Here is a 19,475-nt window from a genome sequence, read left to right as displayed (position 1 = left end):
ACGGCCTTGTAGATCTCCAACTAAAAACCTTTCTGCTCACTTACACCACCTTCTTAGAAAGGTACCAGCAGACATTTATTCAGTATTTTTTTATCATTTCATGAACTAGCAAGACAAGAAAGTAATTTTGAAAACACAAATAGAAACCCTACATAAATTAATAAGCTTTCAAACTATTTCAGGGCTCAAAATTTAAATAAGTAGTCACAGAAAAGTCACGTTTTTATGGAAATGCTTTATTTATTTAAAAAGAAACATCATGAATATACCTGCCTCACTTTTTCAAAGCAATGCAATGCCCAGCAACTGAGAAAAGGACACCCTGCTCTCTGAACCTGCTTCTAGAAATACTGAGGCACGGGGCTCATGGGAAGGAGAAATGTACAATGTAATTACCAGACATAATATATAAGAGAAAGCACACATAACTCAATGGTCATGAAAAAAAAATAGATTAATCAAAATATTTTGTTTAAAAATAGTTAAGTTCAAGTTATATGGAAATTGTACGCATGAAGCACAGTGTGTAATCAGAAGGACTCTTCAATGGTCACTTCTACAACAAACTAGCTTGAGTTAGAAAGCTAAACTTGTTTAACTTCTCTTTTTCAAAGTACTTCAAAACATCACCAAAGTAAACTACCATATTTTAACCGTTCCAAAACCCGTTCTACAGTTCCTACCACATGCATTCCCCTTGGGGTGCACACAAAAGACACAGCTGCTAACAGAGCAAAGTAGAGAGCCAATCAAGAAAAGAAAACAGCCCAAGTAAGTGAGATCAGCATCCGAGCTTTAACTACATCCCTTCCCCCTTTCCCCATCACTTCTCTCATGTTGTCTCTGGAAAATAAGCAACTAGGGGCAACTGGTGGAGTCACTCCCTTGTGAGACCTCTGCTCCTGGCCACCACAGTGTGGCCAGCACAGGTACCCCTCTCCATCTGACAGAAGTGAGGCCCAAACCTCACTCCCACCCTTGGGCTGGAGGAATAACACTGAAGACTCTACTACTACTGCAAAAAGGGAGACTTCTTACTGCTTGGTTGCCGTGATAGCACTTAACCATTTAAATAAAGCTTAAAATTAAAAACCAGAAACCAAACTGCACATAGCCACCCTCGAGAAAACGCAAAGTAAATGATAACCCTACCCATAAAGTCCCCTCCTCTATGCCCAAGTCATGGCATTCACTTTCCCTGTAATAACCCTCAACATCCACGGTTAGATCTTCCCTGCCAAGAACACTGTCAGAGCCAGCATGCTGGAGGCTGTGGGACAAACAGGCAGCTTCAAGCCCACTTTAGCCATCAGGCTGGTCTTTCCTGTTCTCAGTCTGCACACCCAAAGTGCTGGAAGCTTCTGGAGACAGCAGCTGGGGGAAGCCAGCCTGGCTCGCTGCTGAGGGGGTTGGCAGGGAAGGCCCCCCGCACAGTGGAGTCCGCCTCAGCTTGATCACTCGATGGGGTGGAGACTTCTTGTCAGAAAGGAGCACCTTGGCGGGAGGTGGCTGTGTGGCTTGGTTTTCAGAGCTCTGGGCATCTGGGGAAGCAGGACCATGTCCAGACGCCCCTGTGGCCACAGAGCACTGGGCAGCCTTCCCACCACTGCCTCTTTGAGAGCGGTTTGCCGTAGCCTGAGAGGAGAGCTGGGCAGCGTTGGCAGGTGACACCCTCACTGAAGCAGAGTTCTTGACTTTAATTTGGGTACTTGTAGAAGGGCCCAAAAATCTGACTGGCTTAGGACCAGTCTTACAGTTCACACCTTCGTCCTCTTCCCTGAGGGCTATCAGCCGCCTGGAAATACAGAAGCATTCTTTTCAGCACTTATACTTTTGGTAGCCAATAAAAGTAAGTCTCTGTTATTGGGTCGCCTCAGGATGACACTGGAGACACACATAGTATGCACTCACTGATATTAGCCTAGAAGCTCAGATTACCCAAGAAACAATTCACATATCAAATGATACCCAAGAAGAAGGAAGGAGAGGCCCCTGGTCCTGGAAAGACTCAGTGCAGCAGTACAGGGGAATACCAGGACAGGGAAATGGGAAAGGGTGGATGGGGAACAGGGGGAGGGAAGAGGGCTTATGGGACTTTCGGGGAGGGGGGATCCAGGAAAGGGGAAATCATCCAAAATGTAAATAAAGAGTAGATAGATAGATAGATAGATAGATAGATAGATAGATAGATAGGTCTATGAAGTTCACATTCAAGCCTAACAAAGAAAGAGAATGTTTATGGATAGCAGCTCGCCTCATTCCCCACCACGGTCAACTGCAATGCAGTGAGTTTCCTAAAGACTGTGTCTGATGCTTACACACTGTATCCTAAAACCACACATGGAGTACTGAGTAAGAATTAGACTACATATCACTCTGCTCCCAAGAGTTTTGCGTGATGCACAGGATAACCAAGAATATTCAGTGTTCTTTCCAAGAACTGCAGAAAGGGAGTTCTCAGCCAAATGAATGTTACTCTCCAACTCAAGCTTTAAAACCCATGCTGACAAAGAGAAAGGCTGCAAGCCTCAGGAAAGGCAATGTGCCTATTGAACTGCCGCAGCTGTATTTGCCAGTCACCATTGTCCTGACAGCCGGCAGAATCTGCATGCCGTGACACACATTTAGAGGAGACAGCTATTAACAGTCATGCCCATGCTAGACATAGGTATTTTTAAATCTGAAAAGTACTGAACAAATTACTCAGACTACTGAAATGAGTTTACCATTCATTATAAACAGCCTAAAGGAAAAAAAACTGCCAAAATTGACCTTAAAATTGTAAAAGTCCTGCCTGCTCCGCCCAGTTTTCCTTTCCTGGCCTAGGCCCCTCCTGAACAAACAGAGCATTTGTTCACTGTGGTGCACTTCCTCTCCACAGTACTGTCTGCTAGAAGCAGTGCAGCACAGTGAACCCTTGTCTTTGAAACAGAATCCTGGTCTAGCTTCATAGAATCTTCCACACATAGCAAAGAATGCTAATATAATATACACAGCTTTAAAATGTTACTGATCATAATTACACATCACTTTTGTTATCTTGTTTATGCATCAAAATGCTACTTCCCAAAACTCCGAGAAAAGATCATTGACATGACAAAGAGAAGGCTACCATCAGCCATTCCTCCGCTCTGCTTCCCGTCTGTATCTTCACCTGACTCCACACCAAGGTCTCTTGACCTTGGTACAACCGACCATTTCAGTAAAATCATTCTTTTGAGGGAAGCTGCCAGCAAGATAAGTCCCAATATCCCTGTCATCTACCTATAAGATACCAGGAGCATCTCCCTCCCTGTGGAGTGCAATCCAAAAGCTCCAGATATTGCTAAATAGCTCAGAAAAAGGATTTATTAAAAAAAATCCTTCCCAGTTGAGAACCAATGTTCTAGATTCAACATTTGCTGATGGTCCAAACAACAAAATAAACTAATAATATAATAATATATAAATTAGAAACACAGTATCTTTTAAGAAATAAAATGTTGGGTTGGAGAGATGGCTCAGCTGTTAAGAGCACTGATTGCTCTTCCAGAGGTCCTGAGTTCAATTCCCAGCAACTACATGATGGTTCATAACCTTCTATAATGGGATTTCATGCCCTCTTCTGGTGTGTCTGAAGACAGCTACAGTATACTCACATACATAAAACAGATAAATATTAAAAAGAGTTAAGAGAGAGAGAGAGAACAGCTAAGAAGTAAAATGTTTTACAAAGAGATCTTTACTAAAGAATCACCTTTATTTCTTTGAAGAATTCAGAGGGAAAAGGCAGGAAAGCAGTCACAGTTGCACTTGTAATCAAATCCCAGAACAAGGGATTGAGGAACAAAACACCTGATGCTGTGGATAAACTGAGACATTAAAAAAGAAATACAGGGGGCTGGAGAGATGGCTCAGGGCTTAAGAGCACTGACTGCTCTTCCAGAGGTCCTGAGTTCAATTCCCAGCAACCACATGGTAGCTCACAACCATCTGTAATAGGATCTGATGCCCTCTTCTGGTGTGTGTCTGAAGAAAGCTACAGTGTACTCATCTAAATAAAAATAGAGAATTTAAAAAAAAAAAAAGAAGAAGAAAAAAGAAATACAGGACTGGAGAGATGGCTCAGCAGTTAAGAGTACTGACTTCTCTGACAGAGGCCCTGAGTTCAATTCCTAGCAACCACATGGTGGCTAAAAAAACAATCTGTAATGGGATCTGATGCTCTCTTCTAGTGTGTGTCTGAAGACAGCTGCAGAGTACTCATAATTAATAAATATATGTCTTAAATAATAAAAATGTTTAAAAGAAGGGAGTCTGGAGAGATGGCTCAGCAGTTAAGAGCACTGACTGCTCTTCCAGAGGTCCTGAGTTCAAATCCCAGCAATTGCATGGTGGCTGACAGCCATTTGTAATGAGAAACAAATAAAAAACCTTTGGGTCAGGAGCCAGCAGGGCTGGAGCAAGATGAAGAAGGGAAGGAAATAAATAAACAAACAAACAAACAAACAAAAAAGAAATACAATCTTACAGCACGTAAAACACAGTTATAGACACGGCCAAAGAGTGAAAATAATGCTAATAATTTCATGGAACTCAAGAAAACATTACCAAATAAAGATGCTACTTGTGACAATAGAAAAAGAAAAAAGAATTTCAGACCAAGCCACAGGAAATGTCCAGTAGTAAGCCTAAGTACGTTTTTTTTAAGAACTGCCAACAAAGCCTGGCATTTCACTTCTGTGGGGGAAACAAGCCTGCCACAGCATGGCCACAGCATCTACCCTTCCTCCTACAGCCACAGTCTCCTAATGAAAACATACTTCACATCAAAGGACAGCAGAATAACCTACTTTTTCATAGTTTTTGTATCTTTTTTATTTAATAAGATCAATATTTTTATGTTAATGCAGAATATTTATTATGTGATTAAAAGTAAAGCCAAGAGTATTCATTTCCCCTTTATGATGGTGACAAAAAAATATCAACTACAGATTTTAAAACAAGATGTAATCATAGCTAACCTCTTTCGAATTGGGGCCATATGGCGCAGGCTTCCATGTAAAGGCCGTTCTTCCAAAGTCCAACACTCTATCAGCTCGTGGGGCACACGCCAGTAGCTGACTCCTTGGAGATAAAAAGATAATTGAGAGAGCTATAGGAAAGCACTCCGTCACCAGAGACTGGCCTAAAGTTGTCTATAGTTTGTTCCCCTCAGGTGATGGACAGGTTTGGACAGCAGATACAGGAAGTGCCTTCTAGTGGCACCAGGACAGCAGAGTCACAGCTCATGAGCTGGGTCCAAGAGCAGCTGGCTTCGATCCAGGGCATGCTCACAGAATGGGAAGTATGCTGGTTACAGGCACAGGCTCTGATCCTGCTGCGCCCGAATCTCACTGTCACTCACCGAAGTGACCTTGGCAAAGTTATCCTCTTCTATGAAAGTTTCATATAAGAGGGTATATGATGTTTTTAATGATCATAGTATATACCCTGCAAGAGTGCTGTGATCGTTAAATATGTTAATATACATGAAATGCTTAGAACAGGTTAGGTACTCTTAAAGCCTTCAGGGTTTTACAGACAATTGCAGTATGAGTAAAAGCGTAAAGGACGTTTACAGTGGTGTCTATACCAGTGCTCTGTCTGCTGCATTGGGCTACTGTGACCATCAAATCGGGTGTACCTGTGAACCACCCTGTAGACCATTGTCACCAGACAGGGTTGAGTAGTTAACAGCACTTGCTGATCTTAAGGGAACTATACGGAGTTCCCAGCAGCCATGTCAGGCAGCTCACAAGTACCTGAAACTCCAGCTTCCAGGGAAGCTGCCAACCCATTTTGGCCTCTGCAAGGACATGCATACAGATGGGCACACACAAATAAAAATGTTTTTAAAAAAAAAACTTTAAAACAAGAATAATCTAATCTAATAATCAAGCCAGGATTTTAGCAAATTTCATTCTGTATTTCAAATCTGATATACTTTGATTCAAAGTTTAAGAATGTACCCTTACAAGCCTCAGTGGCATTGTACTAGTAAAGAAATTGAACACAGAAGGTCACATATTTTACAATCTCATTCATATGAAATATCCAGGACAGGCAGACACTGAGACAGAAGGAAGACTGTGCAGGAGAGCATGGAGGAGAGACTGTGGGTTCCCTGAGAAGATGAAAACACTCTGGAACTCGACAGCAGGTGGCTGCTAAGCAGGGCAGCAACGCCACTGATGCGCATGCATTTTACACCACCTCCTTCTACCTCACCTCACCCCACTCCAATAAAACACACAAAATTATACACAGACATACAAAAAACACTAAAAGAGTAATTTTCAATAAAAAACTGTTGGGTTCTTTACAGTAACAGCTTTTAAGTCTCCACAATGAGATCAGTATCTTTTTAACCATTAAAGTTCTAGAAAACATGACTACCTTAGTAAACTGGCATATAAAAAAATTCATATATACCATATATCCAATACTCAAGAACTCAATGACACTCATTAAGGCCAACACTTTGTAATTATTTACTATTTCCAAACCTATATCTATTCTACTACAGAAGTATTCCTAAACCTGGTCCATTAAGTTCACCTGATTTTTCAGGTTAAATTTATAATAAAATTTACATGAAACTTATTTTTTGAGAGATACAGTTCAATGAATTGGACAATGCTAGTCACTCACTGGCCGTGCCTAAAAATTTCCTCCTACCACCTCCCAGCCACGGGTTTCCCTTCTGAGCCTAGTTTTGTCTTCTCCAGAATGTCATATACATCAATCACAGAATATTCATACTTGTATCTGGTTTCTTTAATGTGCTATATCAAGATTTACCCACCCTGACATACTGATAAACATGCATGCTCTACTGCCTAGAGGATATGCACTCCAACTTGATTAAGCAACGTGTTTCACCTCTGAATTCTGAAACAGCTCACTGCTCCACAGTGCAGCCAGCTGCTGAGGCGGGGCAGCCAGCCCTCCGGCCCTTCCCTCCCAGTGCTGGGATCAAGGCTGCAGTCAGCATACTCAGCTAAAACCTTTTTTTTTCAACATATAAATAATTCACATCATTGTACATAACTTGGAAAATCTAGAAAAGTAGACAGCTAAAAACTAAGGAATGATAATTCAAGATGCATCAGTACATTTTCATTCTAGTATGTTTTGTTTGTTTTCAAACAGAGTCTAACTATCTAAACCAGGTTGCTCTAAAACTCACTATGTAGCCCAGGCTAGCCTTCAACTCGGCGAGCCAAGCCTCCTGCCTGAGACTCCTAAGTGCTAAGAGTTCAGGAGTAAGCCACCATGTCCAACCAATTCCAGTCTTTTTTCATTTGGATTCCTTCTTATAAACGTTTATTTGATTCTGTGTGTATGTTTGTGGGCACAGGCATGGTCCAGTCTATGCTGGAGATCAAAGGATAAGGTGCAGAAGTCAGTTCTCTCCTTCCACCTTGTGGATTCAGGGATTAGCCTTGGGTCAATCTGGCTTGGGGAAAAATCTCACCAGCCTCCTTCTCAGTGTTGAAGTACACACTTCTTAAACATTGCAAGTTACACAGTAGATCTAAATAAACTCTTACTTATTAAATATACATAGCTAAGAACCATACTTGAAGTCACTGAATTATAAATAAATAACAATACATAGCAACTCATGCATGGGTGTACAGATTTGAAAGCTTCAATATCACCGTATGGTGACAGACAAGTGACACACTGAAAAGTATACTTCTAGGAAGAGAGGGGCGCAGATGAAAGGAAGGGACAAACAAGGGGTGCAGAGAAAGAAAGGCCGCCTTTGCCCACTTGGAAGTGGGACAGGGACTGAGTGCATGGGGAGGCGAGCCTGTATTCCCAGGAGGCAGAAGCAGCATTGCTCCAAGGCCCAGGCCAGCTACACCAGGCTGCACAGTAAGTTCTAGGCCAGCTTGAGCTACAGTGGAAAATTTTGTCTCAAAAACTAGAAGAAAAAAAGAGAAAACAAGAAAAAGTCCACGTGTGTCCATGAAGCAGATGTTTGCACCCTACCTACCTTTTCCTTCCCAAGCATCAAAGGCATCCATCATTTTCTTCAGCTCGGCTACTGAGTAATAGCTCCAAATGTACTGGACATTATTCCCCGCCTCTCTAGAAACATTGCAGAAATGTAATGACAATCTACTACTTACATATGAATGTGTCTGTGTATATCCAGGTAACACGCACTCAATAAATACTTGATAATCAAGGGGAGAAGTATCTAAGCACCACTTGTTCCTCTATTGCCCCTAAGCATAGGTTATGTACTCAGAAACCACAGCAGATAATAAGAATTCATCTCCTTTTAAAGGTAGTATTCATCAATTCCACAATATGGAAGTATATCGATATATTTTTAAAACATTTTAGAAAGCATTTATGTATAACTGGGCATAATGACACATGCCTTTAGCTCCAGCACTTGGGAGGCAGAGACTGGTAGATCTGAGTTCCAGGCCACCCAAAGCTATATAGTGAGAAATTGTCTCAAAATAAAACCAACAAATGCTAGTTAGAAAAGATCCAACTTTGATGACATTTCCCTAGCATCATGTCAGGTGCTTGGATGTCTTATATAGATTATTGCCTATAAAGATTTCAGAAACAGCAATAATCCTAGTCACCTGAGAAGCAAGCTTATACGTATTAGTGATTACATGGACCACTTCAATCTCCCACAGAATATACAGGAGAGAGAAACTCTGTTAAGTGACTTGATCAGTACGAGTTCACATGGATATCACAAGAGGACAAACGTTAAGAATTTAACACACCCACATCACAGAAGCCTAAATCTGAAAGGGGCCAAAACAAGGCCCAGACTGGCCTCCAGGCCGCTCGATGGGCTTGGCGACTCTGGCTGGTGCACGTGCCCCACACTGCAGTCCAGGGGAGGTATTAAGCGGGAGGCTTCTTTCTCTTAGCTCTATAAAGGCTGATTATGGCACTTGAGACTCAATGCACAGAGAACCACTGTTCTTGATCCTGCAAAAGGCCCAGAACTGACATCTCTGTGCAAAGGCCTTAAATCGCACCCAGCCTGAAGCAGCCATGCCATAGCTCTGAGGGCTCTGTCCACTGGGCCACACCCACAGCCTCTTGTAGTTCATTCAGTACAGTATTTCATTCAATAACAATTCTCAAAACTGTTGAAGGATACCAAGCCTCTCTTTTTGCACTTGCTTACATTGAATTTTGAACATACCTTTTGAAAATGCTTTTACTGTGAATTCTTCCTCCCAGCTGCTTATCAATGGCATCTGTCCCATCAGTTTTTGTAGCATAGACACCAATAATTCTACTCTCACAGCTTGCACCAGATGTGTTAAGATAGTGGAGAACCCAAACTGTTGGTTTATTGCAAACTAAGCCATAGGAATCACAGAAGTCTGTTAAAGCCTAAAGCAAACATATATATAAACTTAGATTTAATTATGAAATAAAAGATAAATGAGCTAGATTACTTTCATGAAAAGCTAAATGTGAACTAGTCACAAAGAGAAATAAAAATGTCATGAATTTTAACTTAGTCTATAAACATAAATATAATAAATTAATTGGGAGGTTTTTTTTTCCTTTACCAAAAAAAAAAAATCAAACAACAAAAAACCTCTACAACTCTTTATTTAGAGAGACTACTTTTCCAATCAGAATTGTTCTTTTATTTCTTCTTTTGGCTTGCCATCATCACTTTTAATTTTATAATCTTCATACAATAACTAAAAGTTAGAATTTCTCTTTCCTCAGAATACTTTCTCAAACTTCTCACTTAAGCCCACAGCTGGTCCTTATTTTTAACTCCAAACTCCAACAATGAATTAATCAGATGAGCTTGTCCTTCTATGCTGCAGGGTTGCTATGGTGAGGTCCAGCAGTGTCTGAACTCATCTGGCATTTACTTACTTAAGTCATCCACTGACTTGCACACTAAACACCCACTATCTGCTGAGCACTCTCAGGTCCCGCAGATGTGACAGTGAATATGAGAGACAGTCTAAATACTGTGTCCATACCTAACTCAGAAGACCGACACTGAGTGATCAGCACACCATGTAGCAAGCCCAGATGTGCTCGCACAGGAGGCTCCTCCCAGGACTGTGGCGCAGACCTTCCCTGGAATGGCACTGCTGCTCTGAGTGCCTGCAGGACAAGCGTCTTTGCTGTGTCCACTGACAGTCTTAGTGTCTGGGAGAGCAGGCAACGTGAACACACCTGCTGCTTATCTATTCAGTCATGGAACCAGGGTCCTCACATGTCTGGCGCTAAATAACTCCTCTATTCATCTTTAGCATTATGTGTACACATATAAGAATTCCAAATCAAACTGTCCTAGGGAAAGAACTAGATTCCATTTCTTGGTACTCCACACAGTCCCTTTACAAGGCCATACAGAATGTGGCACTTATGAAATAAACATTTATAAAATAGGCTGTTGGAATAAATGCAGGCATTCTTTGCTCTTTTTAAAATATAAACCAGAAGACAAAGGCTAAGAGCTAAGGCAGAAGAAGATGATGCTAACCTCTCTAATCTCCCAGCAAGACTTTTGAGCTCTATTCTGTTGTTTGGCTAAGTGGCATTATCAAGACTATCACTTGGCAATTAAATGTGCGAAACATTAGTAACAGATTCCATATACTCAGGCAAGTCCCTAAAAGGGATTTTTCTGCTGCACTCCTAATAACCAACCAGCCATCAGTTTGCTTCCTGAACGGACATCCAATTCTAAAGCTCCTATCAAGGTTCAGGAGCAACATCTGCTTACAGAAATAATTTCTGTATGTGTTAATTATCAACAAATACAACACCTATTAATAAGGCACAGATACCAAAGCTTTTCAAATCATGTAAAGATCTCTAAAGTGTGATATAAAATAGAAACATTTGCTGATCTTGAAGTGAACTCTGCATATCTTACTTAACATGACAAGCTGCCATATTCACTACGTCAGGTAAGAGTTTCTTACTTAGCATAAAACATAAAAAAAAATTATCTTAGTAAATAGTACCATTATACCGTCATTAACATAGTATTTCTCTAGTTTAAAAAGAACTTCAGAAGCCAAGTATATTAGTGTGTGACTTTAATCCCAGCACTCAGGAGGCAGAGGCAGGTGGATCACTGTAAGTTCAAAGCCAACCGGGACTGCATAGCCAGTTCCAAGCCACCCAGAGCTATATAGTAAGACCTTTTCTCAAAACAGAAACAACTTCAGAAGAACAGTTCTATTAAAAAAGAATCAAAAAGTGTTACGTTTTCAGTGAGATACATAAGCTTAATAAAACTTTTTGCCTAGAATTAATTTTGGCCTTTAAGAATGACTAGCAGTAATTAAGAAACATGTTCAAAACTGATTACAGACTGCCTTGCACTGTATATATGTGATATCACAAACTATGCAAAATAACATATCGCTTTGTGCATAATAAATATGTATTTTGAAACTTGAGAAAATGCCAAGACCTTTTTAAGTTCTATATTTGACCTTAAAGAATATGTCTCCATCTCATTGGCCAAGTGGTCAGACAGGCTGTACGGGTAAGGGATGCCAAAGTAGTCAGCCTCTTCCTGCAGGGCGGCTCGAGTCTGCTCGTCCAAGGGGGTCTGAACCTCCCCGTGGAGGTAGTCCAAAATGTATTTAAATAGATGTCCATCACGGTCAATAATACACGCCCCTAGAAAACAGTTCCAAAATGGTTGTGCAGATTCATATGATGATCAATAAGAAGTCAAAGCAGCCAATACCCTTACAGTAATGTTTCTTTTCCTCACAAGATTAACACTTAGTGTGGAAGTGGGTCCACATCAGTCAGATGAAGCTAAACTTCTGCCTCACTGCCACAGCAAATATAATGATGCTCCCTCAACTCAGTAGATAATATTCTAAAAACTGAATTATTTGGAGGCAATACCTATATTTCTAGAACACTGTAAATAATTCTGAATACAAACATATATGACCTGTCACCATGTCTGATTGTACAAGTATACTATGTGCACAGGAACCAGGCTAAGGGGGTGGGTGAGGCTGAAACCAAACCCATACTTTGCCTCATAAACCCTACTACACAACCATACCTTCCTGCAAAAACTGGTTCCTTCTCTAACTTACACAAAGAAACTATATGAGTTAATGGGGGACCTTCTGTATTCTCAGCCCCACATAGTAAAGTGTATTCCAAGACCCACTTGGCTCTTCAGATGCCGTCACTATCACCCTGATATAGCCAACTGCAAAAGCCCAGGCTTCTGGCAGAAGAGATGTGCCCCTAACCTCAGCACAGCTGGGCAGGACAGGCGTGTGTGGCTCCACAGTAAGGAGAGTGTGCTTGCCCCTATGTCGACTGTTTGAATGTCATCGACAACACATGTCTGGGATTTCTGGTGCTAGGTGTGGACTGTATTTGAAAGCATTGGGTTAGTCCCTTTGGAGTGTGAGAATCTACATTTAAAGAAGGAAGGCAAGCTGTGAGGAGTGGTAGCACACAGCCACAGGTCCCAGCACTCAGGTGAAGGCAGGAGAACTGCTGTGAGTGTGGAAGCCAGCCTGAACAGCTCTGGGAGCTCCTATCTCCAAAAAAGTTTAAAATTAGTTTTAAAAACAAGAAATGCTTTGCTAGCATCGCATATGATTAAAGACTTTGCTTAAGACAACTCAGCAGAATTAAAAAGAAAAAAACCTCGGCATAATGGTAACTAAGGAGTTCAACCCCCCACACCCTTTTATTTTTCTTGCAGTGATGGACACTTATCAATCCATCCACATCTCTCCTTCTCTCCCTGTCCCTCTCTTCCTCCCTCCCTCCCTTTACTCTCCAACAGTAGTTCCTGACAGGTAGACAGAGGCTCGCAGGAGGGCCAGCGGGTTACTCTCTGCTTTCAACCACCAGCTGCAGGCGGGGCAGTTCTCTAAGACCCTACTCCTGCCCAGGTCATCTCCTTCCCTCCCTGTAACACGCAGGCCATTTTTCTGGGGCTCACACATGGGGCAAAAAAAATTGAGCTGTCTAGCATCCTCTTGTGCTAATGAAGATTCACAGCAGGTTCTGTTACTCCCACAGTACTTAAAGGAAAGAGACCACCCAGAGCCCTAGCCTTTATGATGTAGTTCTCTGAATGACCCACAATAGGAACTTGCCGTTTTTCAACCACACACGTCAGGTCATACAAAACTGCACAGTTGGACCAAGAACTGAGGACAGCACTGGCACTCTCCAATGGCTGCTTTGCGAGCTATGAGGATAGTTGCTTTTTTAGGAAAATCAACCTTGAAGTGCGGAGAGAAGCTAATAAAGCATCTGTCTCACCACCATCCATAGTGCCGCATGGAAGCACCTCCTTCCAAACCACAGCTACTGCCATAACCAGGCCACGGCCGACCTGCACACCACCTCACTTCTCTGTCAACCTTTAGGAACAGCACCACAAATTTTAAAACTGGTATTTAATTTCTCTATGTACTTAATGAATCTCCATACAGTCATAATGAGCTAAGGAATTAGTAGGCTAATATAATACATTCCTACAAAATAAAATCAAAAGGAACTTAAAACAGACTCCCACTTTACTGAGCATTCACTCGGTCCACACTTCAGACATTTACCAGATTCATCCGTTTTTAGAGGGAAACGACCACTGAACATAGATGCCAGCATGGAGTCCTTAAAGCGGCACAGAGACTCTCGCCGGGCTGTGTAAGTGCAGCCACCCACGCTCAGCCGAAGGATGTCGAGCACTTCCTCTGCTTCCCGGCCGGCCATGGCTCCCTTCGACACCTAGAGCTTTGCCTTAAGCGTTCAGAAACTTCAAAACAATCGCAGTCCCAGACCTCTGTAAAAACAAAGGACAAATAAATACCCTGCTGAAAACAAATGGACGAGCTAAATATATTTCAGTACAATTATACAGAGTCTCTTTCGTGTGGTATGGAAGACAGCTAAGATATGGTGTGTTGGGAAAATCTGTGCCTGGGGTTTTACAAATATACAGTAATATAAATCACAGCTGATTAAATGACTGTTTAAAGAGTTACACAAGACAATGCCCAGCAGGCACAAGTAGAGCCAAGGTAAGACATGCTGATGATTATTGGCACTCACATGTTCTTGACAAGTCTGAAGGAACCATCTAGACTACAGAAATCAGTATTTAACATAGGAGCCAAAAGGCTTCAGCACTTACAATCTCTGGGTTCTTGGTGAAATCATTTACATTCATTTTCTTGTTTCCTTGTCTATAAAATGGAGGCAGCAATGGTCCAAAGAGCTCCGGAGACGTAATTAAGGTAACACCGCAAAGCAAAACATGCGGCACACACTAAGTAAGTATACAGTAAATGACAAACTAGATATGAGCATACAAAATTTCCCTTAACGTATACACTGAGGAACTTGAAGTAAACTTTAGAGATTAAAGAAATAAAGAGCAGAAACTAAGGATAACTGGATCATTAAGTTATAGTTAACTATATATCACTAACTGAAATCAGAAGTCTATTCATGCCAAGGGCCAGGGTGGCCAAGTGGTTAAGAGCACATGGCTATTTTTGAAAAGACCCAGGTTCAATTCTCAGTACCATATGACCTACAATAGTCAATAGCTGTGACTCCAGGGATCTGATACCCTCTTCCAGCCTCTAGGGGCACTGTATGTACTGTAGCACACAGAAACACAGGCAGGCAAAACACCCATACACACCAAAACGAAGGAAATGTCCAAAACTGAATTCTATTTCTACAGATTGTTCTAGATCCTCAGGTGACACCCTGTAAGTCATTCAGCTTCTTGACTCTAAAACAGCCAAAGCTTTGGGGAAGGTTTAAACATTTCTCCAGAATTCTCCATGGAATCTGAAATGGGCTGAAAATCAAAGGTTAAGTTCCTTACTACTGAACATCTGCAGTCTCTATACTTTCATAGTAAGTCTTAAAATGGCTGCCAAACTCAACTATATCCAAACCAATTCAGTGGTACTGACCAACTAAAATCCTTCCCCACAGACACCAACTCTGCCATATGCCAATAAAATGGGAGGAGACCATTAGAATCTGAGAAAGGACAATAGACAAAATTCATTAGGGACCAAACAAGGTCCAGGCCTCCAAAAACACTTACTGGTGTGACCTCTTGCTGCCTTAAGGTCCTGGAAGTAGCACTCTAATCAATCATGAGCAGGGCACCAACTGGTTCACACTGTTCAGTTACCTGCTCTCTAGAATTCTATTTTTCATATTCCTACATAAGATTCATCTCTTGCAAGATCTTTCTGTGCAGAATTAGAATCCTTGCACAACAAACTCTTATACAGATTTTATACCATGTGTTTAATCTCTACCTTTTTCTTCTTTTTTTTATTTTATTTTGTCCATAAGCCCAATAAAAGCAAAGGCACTGTCATTCTTGGTAATCCCCATTTACTGAATGCTTATTGCGTACCAGACACTGTGAAGAAACACTAGACAGATATGACCTAAATCATAGAAAACTTTATCATACAAACATTACTGTCCCTATTGACACAGAACACTAGGGGCAAAAAAGTCATTGATGTGTGTGGTGTCCACACAGACTTGCCTGTTAATAGGCAGTGGGGCCAGGCACAACCCAGGGCAGCCAGGTGAACCTGAAGGGTTCTCATAGATGCTCCCACAGACCATCCCTTTAACACAAGTTCCACCTCTAGGGCTCCCGATTTAGGCCCTTCACTGACTATCAGCTGCCATCTGGGGACCACAGCCCAAGGCCAGGCCCTGTGATGGCACTCCTCGAAGCACCCACTGAGGCCTCTGTTGTGTGAAGGCAGGGTTCCTGCACGATCATCTGCAGCAAACCGTCGAGGATGTCTGCTGAAAGGGCAGACTCCGGGCCACATCAGGGTCTGATTCACGAAGTCTGATCTGAGAGGTGGGGATGGGCGCCGACTCCACTTTGAGAGACACAGCTCATGGGGCTCACGGCCCTTCGCCACAGCTGGACAAAACCGAGAACGGTGGGGTTCACCAGGCCCCGCAGAGGCCAGGTCCGCCTGGGCCAGCGGAGCCCGATTCGGTCCACACCGAAGCCTGGTGCCCAAGGCGCCCGTGTCATCAGAGAGGCGGGCCGGGGCCTCCCTCGGGACGCCCCCCGAGGCTTCAGAGCCCGCCACCCACCCGGAGCCGGGTTCCTCCTCGCCGGGCGGAGCGGCGACTGTCTACTGACCTGCGGCCGCCAGGCCCAGGGCGCAGCCGCCCGACGCCGCGGGGCCCGGACGCGGAAGTAAGCCGTCGCCTACTCGGATGCTCCGCTACTGGTAGAGCGGAGCAACCCTCGGCGCCCCCGTGCGGTCCCGACGTGCAGTGCGCCAAAAGGGAGGCCTCAACCCCGGATACGCCCCGCCCACGGGACGGCGGTGGCCACGCCCCAAGAACATTCCGGAACTGTCCCGCGAGTCTAGGCCCCGCCTTGGATCACCTCTTCCTGGAAAAGAATCTTTTCCAACCCCAGGGGGCAAACTACTCCTTTAAGCTTATAGAACTTGGATATATCCATTTGCATTGTTTGTGGCTTACAAAGCTTTTTCACATGGCACACTTTAATTTAGTCTATAACTTTAAAGGTGGTGATTGGTTTCTAAAAATACTTATTAGATCTTTGGAAATTTCATACATCAGAACTAAGATGGTAGTTTTATTCTTGTTACAGAAAGGAAAACCGAAGAGGGAGGGCAAGCCTCCATTCCTGCATACCTGGCACTGTGTTAAGTCCCTTGTAGGACTATTTAATTTCATCTTAATAAAACCCCCGTAACACTTTCATCTTCCAACTGCACAGGACGAGGTATTTCAAGATGAATGAAACAGTCCTGTTTTTCAGGCACTCCACTCCTTACTAGATTCTAAAGTCCTCTTTACAGGTCTTAGGAAAGAAACCAGCCGGAAGTAAGGCAGGCAAAGAAGTTTTGGGAGACAGGGAAGGTTTGTTCAAGCTACCGGGATTTCTCACAGGGCCTGAGAATGGAGCGCTGGTCAAGACAATGTCAATAGTTTACATTTTAGTATTTTTAATGACTGTAATCAAAAGATCTGACACAAACAACTTAGGGGAGTGAAGGTTTATTTTGACTCTGAGTTTCAAAGATATCAGTTCATCACAGACACCAGCCAATTCAAAGCAGTCTATCCCTAACAGCAGCCCTCTCTTCAAATGCCCACATAGACACATGTAGGCTTGCCTCACCAATCTTATCTGAAGAAAAAAAAAAAAAGAAGGAAAAACAATTGTGTTTTAAGCACAGCTGCTCAGCTCTCCTAATGTGGTGTGAAAGTAGACATAGACAATGAAAGAAAATGAATGAGCATTACTGAAGTTCAGCTTTATATGGGCAGTGAAATTAAAATTTCTTATTGCATGGGTCAGGAAATATTCTTCAAAATGAGGGTTTTTTTTGTAACACTAATATATGAGGTATGTATTCTTAGATCATGGATTGTAAAAAACCAATGGCTGACCCAGAAAATGGGAAATCATTTGAAATGTAAATAAAGAATACATCGAATAATAATAATAAAAAAACGTCAAAAAACCCTAAAAAATAAATAAATAAATAAATAAATAAATAACCAATGGCTGCCTGCCTATGGCCCGTAATTCGCTGCCTCCTCTTCCTCCTCTTTGGAGGAGCAGGGAGGCAAAACAGATACCAATCAAATATTTACAGAGGATAATGGCTACCTCAGAGCAGAGGCGGGGCAATGTTCAGCTAAAATGAATGAAGCTTGAGTGGAGATCCCTCATTGGTGGGGGCCTGGGGGACTTCAGGTGGAGAGCTAAAAAACGGGGATGTGTTCACTTTCTGAAGAGACTCAATAATAATATTTTAAAGAAGAAAAGAACTTGGAAATTTGTAGAAAGAAAAGAAACTGGTATACCTGAAGCTGGGTAGGCACTGGGATATTGGGAAAGGTGAGAGAGGGAAGTTGAAGAGTTAGAAACCAGATTTTTACAATCTTTGTTTTGAAAGAGGGTTTTGCTCTGTCAGTAGGGCTAGCCTGAAGCTCATTGTCCTCCTGCTGAGTAGTGGGATTACATCTGAATCATCTGCGGGTTACAGGTCTACACCGGCAGGATTACATCTGAAACAGCTGTGGCCCTTGTCTTAGTTTAAGCATAACAGGAAACCATTAACCAGACTGAAGCAGGGAAGTTGTGTCTGTCTGTCTGTCTGTGGGCTGACATGAGAACAAATGAGAAAGGTATAATATTGAAGCAATTAATTATTGTAATAATTTGGAGGAGAATAATAGTGTCTCTCTGACCTGTGATGGCTACAAATAGATCCAGGTATTTAATACATTTAGAAAACAGAAAGGGCATAAAGTCAACTAGTAAATCACCCAGGATGTTTTAGTTCAGGTCCTTGAGCAAGCATCAGACAATAGGATGAGATTAAGTAGGCAAGAGACTTACCAGCTTCTTTGGTATGAGGGAGTGATGTCAAGGCAGGGAGGAGGAACAGAGAGAGATTAAACTGGATGCAAATTTAATTCCAAGGAGGTAAGGATGTGAAGGCTGTGAAAGGCCAGGCCTGTGGTGGCGCTTCTTAGAAAACTTAAAACTGGATGTGATGACTCACACGTGGAGACACAGATTCGGGGACAGAGGGAAGATCATAATCCTAAGTCTGATAAATCAGCCCAAACTACGCTGTTACAGGACAAGATGGGCCATGCTATGAGCCCAAACAAGAAAGTTTCAACAGACCTGCGGAAGTCTCCAAAGGAGTCTGTCTTAGTGTCTCTGCCCCATTCAATTGCTGGGGGTGGAAGGGGGCAGTCTGGAGGAAGTACTATAGCTTTGAGCACAGGGGAAGGATTTCAGAGCACAGCAGCTGGGCTGGAGCCCTCAACAGTGCTCCCAGCAGCTGGAGACTGGTATGCTGCACATTCGTGATAGTCATATAAAGGTCATAAAGCAAAGGGGGAATCCATTACCTTTGAAGTGTTAGCGTAAACTGAACAATGGCAAATTTCCTAGGATGTTGCATTATGGGAGAGAACATACATACTTGAGGAAAGAGATAAGAAGCTGTCCTGTGCTGGTGGTGGTGACAGTGGCAGTGGCACACGCCTTTAATCCCAGCAAGTAGATCTCTGAGTTCAAGGTCAGGCTGGCCAACGGAGTAAGTTCCAGGACGCCCAGGGCTAAGGGCTACACAGAGAATCTTGAGGATGAGAGCTAGGTGTCAGACACCAAAGTGGAAAGATAAATAGAAATGAATCTATCAAATCTTTGTACATGTCTTTGTGGGTCTGTGGGGTAGAAGATATGATGTAGATACCAGCCCAGCCTCTCAATAGCATGAACAACCTTGACTAGAGCCTGCGGATAAGCAATAAGTGGACAGTATCCAGCCAGAAAACTGACTACACTTCTGGATATCTTATCCACCCCTAGGTAGATCCCCCTTCCATACACACATACGCCT

At 42.6% G+C, this 19,475-nt stretch overlaps 1 protein-coding gene across 4 annotated transcripts; it reads right to left on the bottom strand.

The window, feature by feature from the left end:
• Positions 1-215: 215 nt before the first annotated feature.
• Positions 216-16,331, bottom strand: Kctd18 (potassium channel tetramerization domain containing 18). 4 transcript variants are annotated; one of them, XM_052192789.1, is made up of 7 exons: positions 16,162-16,331; positions 13,617-13,843; positions 11,477-11,688; positions 9,218-9,411; positions 8,027-8,121; positions 5,004-5,106; positions 216-1,795 (listed from the first exon to the last, which is right to left on the bottom strand). In XM_052192789.1, the coding sequence occupies exons 2-7, from the start codon at positions 13,771-13,773 to the stop codon at positions 1,303-1,305; spliced, it is 1,254 nt and encodes a 417-aa protein (XP_052048749.1). In that variant the 5' UTR covers positions 13,774-13,843; positions 16,162-16,331; the 3' UTR covers positions 216-1,302. The 4 variants fall into 4 exon arrangements, with proteins under 4 accessions (XP_052048749.1, XP_052048747.1, XP_052048748.1 ...); XM_052192787.1 differs by having other exon boundaries at positions 16,211-16,331; XM_052192788.1 differs by lacking the exon at positions 16,162-16,331 and adding an exon at positions 15,587-16,155.
• Positions 16,332-19,475: the final 3,144 nt, after the last annotated feature.

Source organism: Apodemus sylvaticus, chromosome 9, assembly GCF_947179515.1.
Source record: "Apodemus sylvaticus chromosome 9, mApoSyl1.1, whole genome shotgun sequence".
In the NCBI taxonomy this organism is placed as follows: Eukaryota; Metazoa; Chordata; class Mammalia; order Rodentia; family Muridae; genus Apodemus; species Apodemus sylvaticus.
The sequence above is the reverse complement of the archived record's forward strand: the minus strand, read 5'-3'. Positions and strand labels throughout refer to the sequence as shown.

Bases quoted from the DNA above. Each gene is read 5' to 3' on its own strand.
- Kctd18 (XM_052192789.1), bottom strand. From the start codon at position 13,773: ATGGCCGGCCGGGAAGCAGAGGAAGTGCTCGACATCCTTCGGCTGAGC. The intron at 11,689-13,616 runs GTAAATGTCTGA...ACTGTTTTCTAG, and splicing joins TCTAAAAACGGATGAATCTG to GGGCGTGTATTATTGACCGT. The intron at 1,796-5,003 runs GTTAGCTATGAT...CTGTATTTCCAG, and splicing joins ATGGCCCCAATTCGAAAGAG to GCGGCTGATAGCCCTCAGGG.